Raw genomic sequence first — 7,877 nt, 5'->3', positions numbered from 1 at the left:
GTGAGTTCACCCTCCAGAATGCTGTTGGACATGCCAAGCCTAATTAATCAGGGAGATGATCCACCTCATCCCACCCATCCCAGTCTCATACATGCATAAAAGGGCTCTCCCCGGCTGACGGAGAGCACAGGTTCATCTTTTCTTTGCCTTGCCCTCCTCCTCCTCCTCCTTGCTCCAGGCCAGCAGCTCCTTTTTTTTGTGTGTGTGTGTGCTCCTCTATCCTTGCTGTAGCATCCCAGCCCCAGCCCAGAGCCAGCCATGTCTCGCCAGTCCACCGTCAGGATCCAGAGGGGGAGAAGCGGCTTCAGCGCCGCCTCGGCCGTGGTGCCCAACACCTGCAGGACCAGCTTCAGCTCCTGCTCTGTCACCCGGGTTGGCAGCTGCAACGCTGGCAGTGGCTTTGCTAGGGTTGGTGGTGGTGGCTTTGGAAGCAAAAGCCTCTACAACGTTGGTGGATGCAAGAGGATCTCTGTGGCTGGCCGGGGTGGGAGCTTCTACGGATCCGCAGGGCTCGGGGCGGGGAGCGTCTACGGTGGGGGCTTTGGATATGGTGCCTTTGGTGGGGGCATGGGGGGCCCTGGATTCCCAGCTGGGGGCATCCAAGAAGTCTCCATCAACCAGAACCTGCTGAAACCTCTGAACTTGGAGATCGACCCCAGCATCCAGAGGATCCGAAAGGAGGAGAAGGAACAGATCAAAACCCTCAACAACAAATTCGCCTCCTTCATTGACAAGGTGAGGCAGGAGCTGCCCCCAGAGAGCTGCTTGGCCTTTGGGGCAGGACTCTTCCCTTAGCTGCTTTCTCAGCTCAGAAGATGAGCAAGAAGGCAAAGAGGTGAGGAATGGGACTGGAGGATGCCCAGTCCCCAGGAATTGCTTTGCTCTTGGGGCAGAACTCTTCCCTTAGCTGCTTTCTCAGCTCAGAAGCTGAGCAAGAAGGCAAAGAGGTGAGGAATGGGACTGGGAGATGCCCAGTCCCCAGGAACAGCTTTGCCTTTGGGGCAGGACTCTTTCCTTAGCTACCTTCTGAGCTCAGAAGCTGAGCAAGAAGGCAAAGAGATGAGGAATGGGACTGGAGGATGCCCAGTCCCCAGGAACTCCAGGGAATGGTACCTGCTGCACAGTGGTTGCTATGAATTAATCATCCACTGTTGCAGGTACTCCTCACTGACTGCTTGATGCATCTCATAGACAGTGGGGCAAAGAAAAAAAAGCTCTAGAAGGCAATCCCAAACCCCTGGAGGTGCTGGGCTCCCTGCATTGAGCCTTAGAGGAGCCCTGACTGCAGTTTCACAGATGGTTAAAATGAGATGCAAGCAACCCATTAAAAACAGCCGGGAAAGGGACCCCATGAGTTGGCAGCAGGGAGAAGGAAGCTTCCCATTGCTTGGACTTCCTCAGAGGCATTTCAAGCCACCAGGGCAGCAGCAGCAGCAGCAGCACCTTTGGGTCCTTAGCTCCAAACACCTGACACTACCTGCCTGCTTCAGCTCCTTGCTAACTCTCCTAGGAGCAATCTGCTTGAGTTCTGCTGTGCTTCAGCAGATCCTCCCTGGGCTTTCAGGGCAGTGTTGCAATATTTTGGAGCTGCTGTGGGGTGGGGGGAGCTTTGCTGGAGGGAAGGAGAAAGGCTGCTGGAATCTGGAACCCCTGGTTTGCTCCTTACCTGGCTCCTCATGCCAAATGCCACAGAGTGGCTGCAGCTTGTCTTGGTTTAGCAGAGCAAAGAAGGGGCAAGAAAATCAGGTGGCACTCCAGAGGCTGGGTCCCTGCAGGCAAACAGCAAATTCCTTCTTCTACCAGATGAGAACTGGGCTATGAAACCCAGCAGCAGGGAGGACTTCACCACCTCAGCCTGCCCCAGGAGCCCACAATGTGCCAGGAGAGATCTCCACCATCTCTTTCCAAACATCTTCAGGCTGCTTCTGCTTGCAGGTCCGATTCCTGGAGCAGCAAAACAAGGTGCTGGAGACCAAGTGGAGCCTGCTTCAGGAGCAGGGGATGAAGACAGTTAGGAACAACCTGGAGCCACTCTTCGAGACCTACATCAACAACCTGAGGGTGCAGCTGAACAGTTTGCTGGGTGACAAGGGCAGGCTGGAGGGAGAGTTGGTCAACACACAGTACCTGGTGGAGGACTTCAAGAAGAAGTAAGTCCCTTGAGCTAGTGGTCTCCTGACCTAGGTAGGTGCAGCCTTCCTCCACTCAGCATCCTTAATCCCACTGGGGGGGGGATCCAGCAAAGTCCAGGGCATGTCAAGGGCAGACTGGAGGGAGAGTTGGTCAACAGACAGTGGTTGAGGGCTTCAAGGAGAAGTAAGTCCCTTGAGCTATGGTCTCCTGACCTAGGTAGGTGCAGCCTTCCTCCATCCAGCATCCTCAAGCCAGCTGGGGGTGGGATCCAAGCGAGTCTGAGACGCAGAACCCCCCAGCAGTGAAGCTGGTGACGAACGGTAACGGAGTAACAGATCCAGAAGCAGCAATGTTCAGGGAATCATTTAGGATCAAAGCCTTATTAACTTAATTACCTCCTGAGAAGGAATCAATTACCCAGGCAGGGGCTGGGAGTTTCAGGTCAGCACGCTCAGATTGCTGAAGAAAGGCAGGAGGAGGATGAGTAATGGGCAGAAAGAGGAGAGGAAAAAAAGGAGAGATCCTCGGCAGGCTCTCTGCTGGGCTTGTTTTGACTGGTCGGCTGGGGAGCAGCCTCCTGGCCCTTTGATTCAAGAGGAGAGGTGCAAAATGCTCTTGAGGAAGCTCCTTCCAACAAAGCCAAACCTTCCTCCCCCCCCCCCCACTCTGGGACCTGCCTAAACAAAGGCTCCTCTGCCTCCCTCCCCCAGGTACGAAGATGAAATCAACAGGCGCACGATGGCGGAGAACGAGTTTGTGACGCTCAAGAAGGTGAGAGCCAGCAGCAGGGCACCTCCTGAGGGCTCTGGGGAGCTCTCACCCCCTCTCCATCCCCTCTCCATCCCTCTCCACCCCTTCTCCATCCCTCTCCACCCCCTCTCCACCCTCTCCATCTCCACCTCTCCACACTTCCATCCTCCACCCCCTCTCCATCCTCTCCACCTCCACTCTCCACCCTCTCCACCTCTCCACCCTCCCTCTCCACCCCCTCTCCATCCCTCTCCACCCCCTCTCCACCCCCTCTCCATCCCTTTCCACCCCCCCTCCACCCCCTCTCAATTCCTCTCCACCCCCTCTCCATCCCTTTCCACCCCCCCTCCATCCCTTTCCACCCCCCCTCCATCCCTTTCCACCCCCCTCCATCCCTCTCCACCCCTCTCCATCCCTCTCCATCCCTTTCCACCCCCCCTCCTTCCACCCTCCCTCCATCCCTTTCCACCCCCCCTCCATCCCTCTCCACCCCTCTCCATCCCTCTCCACTCCCTCTCCATCCCCTCCCCCACTCATATCCCAAAGGTTCTTCCCTGCAGGGAGGTTTCCTGACTTGCTCCTTAGGAGCTTAAAGCATCACCTCCCCCTCTTGTCCTCCAGGACGTCGATGCTGCCTACATGAACAAGGTGGAACTGCAAGCCAGGGTGGATGCCCTGACTGAAGAAATAAATTTCCTGAGAGCCCTCTACGAAGCTGTGAGTACAGCCCAGGACACCTCAGCCCTCAGCCAGGAGTTTCCCTCCCTCCTTTCCTCCGAATTTCCTCCTCTCCCCTCCGTCAGGAGATGTTAAATCCATCCCTCTTTAGAGTCACACCAAACAGCCTGAGCTGCCTTAGATAAGGATCTGCAGCCTCTCCCAGGGCTGGCAGGATGCAAGGGGCACCTCTCAGGGGGGAGCTGCTCACCAGCTCCCCTCGGAGCTGCTCACCACCTCCCCTCTGCCTCGCAGGAGCTGTCTCAGATGCAGACGCAGATCTCTGACACCTCCGTGGTGCTCACCATGGACAACAACAGGAACCTGGACCTGGACAGCATCATCTCAGAGGTCAAGGCCCAGTATGAGGACATTGCCAACAGGAGCAGGGCTGAAGCAGAGTCCTGGTACCAAACCAAGGTGAAGTGCCAGGGGGGTGGTTCTGTGCTGTCGCCTTCATGCTTTGTCTCGAGCAGCTAAGGGGAAGCTCTGCCAGGGAAAAGCTTCTCTGCCATGGTGCATGGCAGGACCCCAGGCTGCAGGAGGGACTTAGGAACCTTGGTTACCCCTTGCCCTGACTGGTTGTGCCTCTCTCTGTGGCAGTATGAGGAGCTGCAGGCCACAGCAGGCAGGCATGGGGACGACCTCCGCAACACCAAGCAGGAGATCTCGGAGCTGAACCGCCAGGTCCAGAGGCTGCGCTCGGAGATCGACAGCGTCAAGAAGCAGGTACAGGGCAGAGCTGCCAGCCCCAGCTGGCACCCCCCTGCCCCACCACACTTGGACCTCTTGTTGGTTGTCTCAGCCAGCTCCAGGGAAGGAAAACTGGAAGGGTCTGGGTGGGTTCTGCTGGGTCAGGAAGGGAGAGCACGGAGGGGATGTCCGTGCAGAAGCCTCAGCAGGAGTCACTGCAGGGAGTGTTGGGAGAGCTAAGGAGGAGTTTGGAGCTGGGGAGTTTGGTTAATGCAGGTTGGGAGCTGGCTGAGGGCACCCCTGACCCCCCTAACTCATGAGGAAGGGGAAGGAAAAACCTCAGAGGTAGCCTAAGCAAGGTCTGCTCAGGGTCATCTTTTCCCTCTCACAACCAGAGAGGGACTAGAAATAGGGACCTGGAACCGTTCTGTGAAATGGTTGAAGATCCTACAGGGACAGGCTGAGGGAGATGGGGCTGGTGAGGCTGGAGAAGAGAAGGCTCCAAGGAGACCTTAGAGCAGCTTCCAGTAGCTTAAGAGGCTCCAGGAGAGATGGGGAGGGACTTGGGACAAGGGCTGGGAGTGGCAGGATGAGGTGGGATGGATTGGAGCTGGGAGAGGGGAGATGGAGAGTGGAGAGGAGAAAGAAATTCTTTCCAATGAGGCTGGGGAGAGCCTGGCACAGGCTGCCCAGGGAGGCTGTGGCTGTCCCCTCCCTGGAGGTGCTCAAGGCCAGGCAGGATGAGACCCTGAGCAAGCTGGGCTGGTGGGAGGTGTCCCTGGGCATGGCAGGGGGTTGGATCTAGATGATCTTTAAAGTCCCTTCTAGCCCCAAACCATTCTATGACTCTGCAATGGTTGTCCTGCTGGTGCTGGACCAAGACCTTGTGGCTTCAGAGCAGGTGAAGAACAAGTCCAGGTCTGGTCTGGAGACCCTGACCAGAGGTTTTCTTCTGTAGTGTGCAAATCTGAAGGCAGCCATCGCCGACGCTGAGGAGCGCGGGGAGCTGGCCCTCAAGGATGCCAAGGCCAAGCTGGCAGAGCTGGAGGATGCCCTGCAGCAGGCCAAGGCTGACCTGGCCAGGCAGCTGAGGGAGTACCAGGAGCTGATGAACGTCAAGCTGGCCCTGGACATCGAGATTGCAACCTACAGGAAGCTGCTGGAGGGGGAGGAGTGCAGGTGAGTGGCAAACAAAACTCTGATGCGGGAGGGACCAAGCAATGCATCTGCTGGAGGTGCTCAGAGTTGCTGAGGTGCTGAGCAGGGCAGCAGAGAGTGGGCAGGGGGAGGTGGGAAGGGTGTCTCAGCCAACAGAAGCCCCCAGGTGTCACAAGGCAAGAAGGTGGAGGAAGCATCTCCAAATTATGTCAAGTTTCTGTCTTGCTGCCCAAAGGTCTCTAGGAAAAGTTCCTTCTTCTGCTTCCCCCCGCAACCATCCCCAGACTCCTCATCCTCTTCCCTTCTTGTGTTCTGTCCCCTCACAGGCTGGCTGGAGATGGTGTCCCAGTGAATATCTGTAAGTCTCTCAAGTATTTAAGCTTTGGTGTCCCTGCACCAAGAACCAACACCCAGAGAAACTGAAAGCTTCTCCTTCTCCTTCTCCTTCTCCTTCTCCTTCTCCTTCTCCTTCTCCTTCTCCTTCTCCTTCTCCTTCTCCTTCTCCTTCTCCTTCTCCTTCTCCTTCTCCTTCTCCTTCTCCTTCTCCTTCTCTTCCTCCTTCTCCTTCTCCTTCTCTTCCTCCTTCTCCTTCTCCTCCTTCTCCTTCTCCTCCTTCTCCTTCTCCTCCTCCTTCTCCTTCTCCTTCTCTTCTCCTTCTCCTTCTCCTTCTCCTTCTCCTTCTCCTTCTCCTTCTCCTTCTCCTTCTCCTTCTCCTTCTCCTTCTCCTTCTCCTTCTCTCTTCCCCTTCCCCTTCCCCATTCCCCTTCCCCATTCCCCTTCCCCATTCCCCTTCCCCATTCCCCTTCCCCATTCCCCTTCCCCATTCCCCTTCCCCATTCCCCTTCCCCTTCCCCTCATCCTTCTTCTCCTTCTCCCTGCAGCTGTGACCAGAACAACTGTGGGAACAGGCTATGGAGGAGGCAGCAACCTCAGCATGGGAGGGGGAATCTGCAGCATGGGGAACAGCTTCAACTGCAGCAGTGGCCCTGGGCTGAGCAGCACCACCCTGGGAGGGGGCAGCAGCTCCAGCATGAAGTTTGTCTCAACTTCCTCCACCAGAAGAAGTTACAGAAGCTAAAAGTTGCCTTCCAGACACCTCCAGTGGCCAGGGGACACCTCCAGGCTGGTTCTTCACTCAAGCCTTGGGGGGGGGGGGGGGGGGGGGTCAGCAGGTTGAGGGCCACCTAAAACCTCTCTTGTCACACAGGAGCCTCCCTCCAGGAGCTCGTTCTCAGCTGTGTCCTCTGCCCTGCTTCGTGTGGGGCTCTGCTGCTGGAGCTCAACTGTTTGGCCCTTTGCAGCCTGCTTGTCCCACCCAGCTCAGCGTTTTTATTGTGTCTTTGGGCTGGGGTTTTGTTTTGGGTGGGTTTTGGTTGTTTTTTTTTTTTTTTCTTGTTTTGCTGGGGTTTGTTTGGGTTTTGGTTTGGTTTTGTTTGGGTATTTTTGGGGGGGGGGCCCAGATTTTGTATATATAAAATTTGTCCTGTGACTGTTTTGTCTCTCTCCACTCTCTGGTGTTTGTCTAATAAAGATTTGCAAGTTTGTCATTTTCAGCCTATTTCTTGTGGTCCTTTTAATTAAAGGAGGGGTGAGGGGCGAGCAGCCAATGCAAATCCAACTAACCAGCACTTCTCCTAGAGCCCTGCCCAGCTTGAAGACTCAGCTCAGCTTTTTTTTTTTTTTTTTTTCCCCAACCCCCTTTTCGTTTTGCTCCTCATCCACGTTTTTCCCAGCTCCCAGCCCAGGCAGCTCGATGGCAAAGTCCTCCCCAAGGAGTGCAAGGCAAACAGCTGGGAGCTAAACACTAGGGCAGGCCAAGGCAAGAGCCAGGCAGAGGGGGGAAAGGCCCCAAAAAAATTCACTGAGTGTGCAGCTTTCACCCCACAGCCTGGCAGCCAGGGGCAGAAGGGGCAGTGCCAAGCCTCTGATGAACCTTCCAGCAGCTTCTAACAATAGGCAGCTAATTAGCAGGGGAGTCAGAGCAACCCCCAGGCTTGGCCAAGCCTATCAGCCCAGCTCCAAACCCCCTTTCACCCACAGCTCTTTCACCTAAGTGAAGCTGCCAGCAGTGCCTGAGCAGCTGGAAAGCTCTCCCCAGGACTCCCAGAGCCTCCCTGGCTTGGCTCTTGGTGGTGATCTTCCCCCTCCTGTGTCTACAGAGAGGGTGGAGGACCTGGTCCCTAAGCAGCCTTGTGCTGTGCTGGGAGCTACAGAGAACAGCCAAGAGTGAGAGACCTGTGGGAAGGGGAAGGCTTCAAGGTCCAAAGTTTCTGACTGTGAAGCTTTCTTTCCATTCCTAGACTGGGAAAATTTCTTCCCATTCCTAGAAGGTGGAGATACTTCTTCATGTTCCTCCTGATGTTTCTTCACCTTCCTCCAGATGCTTCTTCACCTTCCTCCAGATGCTTCTTCACCTTCTTCCTGAT

The 7,877-nt window shown here is 55.9% G+C and overlaps 1 protein-coding gene across 1 annotated transcript; it reads left to right on the top strand.

The window, feature by feature from the left end:
- Positions 1-258: 258 nt before the first annotated feature.
- LOC128980066 (keratin, type II cytoskeletal 6A-like) lies at positions 259-6,529 on the top strand. Its single transcript, XM_054398505.1, has 9 exons — positions 259-735; positions 1,936-2,150; positions 2,844-2,904; positions 3,505-3,600; positions 3,856-4,020; positions 4,204-4,329; positions 5,252-5,472; positions 5,778-5,809; positions 6,333-6,529. The coding sequence occupies exons 1-9, from the start codon at positions 259-261 to the stop codon at positions 6,527-6,529; spliced, it is 1,590 nt and encodes a 529-aa protein (XP_054254480.1).
- The last annotated feature ends 1,348 nt before the right edge of the window (positions 6,530-7,877 follow it).

The sequence above is a fragment of the Indicator indicator genome, unplaced genomic scaffold, assembly GCF_027791375.1.
Source record: "Indicator indicator isolate 239-I01 unplaced genomic scaffold, UM_Iind_1.1 iindUn_scaffold_61, whole genome shotgun sequence".
Taxonomy (NCBI): Eukaryota; Metazoa; Chordata; class Aves; order Piciformes; family Indicatoridae; genus Indicator; species Indicator indicator.
The sequence above is the reverse complement of the archived record's forward strand: the minus strand, read 5'-3'. Positions and strand labels throughout refer to the sequence as shown.

Bases quoted from the DNA above. Each gene is read 5' to 3' on its own strand.
- LOC128980066 (XM_054398505.1), top strand. From the start codon at position 259: ATGTCTCGCCAGTCCACCGTCAGGATCCAGAGGGGGAGAAGCGGCTTC. The intron at 2,151-2,843 runs GTAAGTCCCTTG...TCCCTCCCCCAG, and splicing joins GTGGAGGACTTCAAGAAGAA to GTACGAAGATGAAATCAACA. The intron at 3,601-3,855 runs GTGAGTACAGCC...TCTGCCTCGCAG, and splicing joins TGAGAGCCCTCTACGAAGCT to GAGCTGTCTCAGATGCAGAC.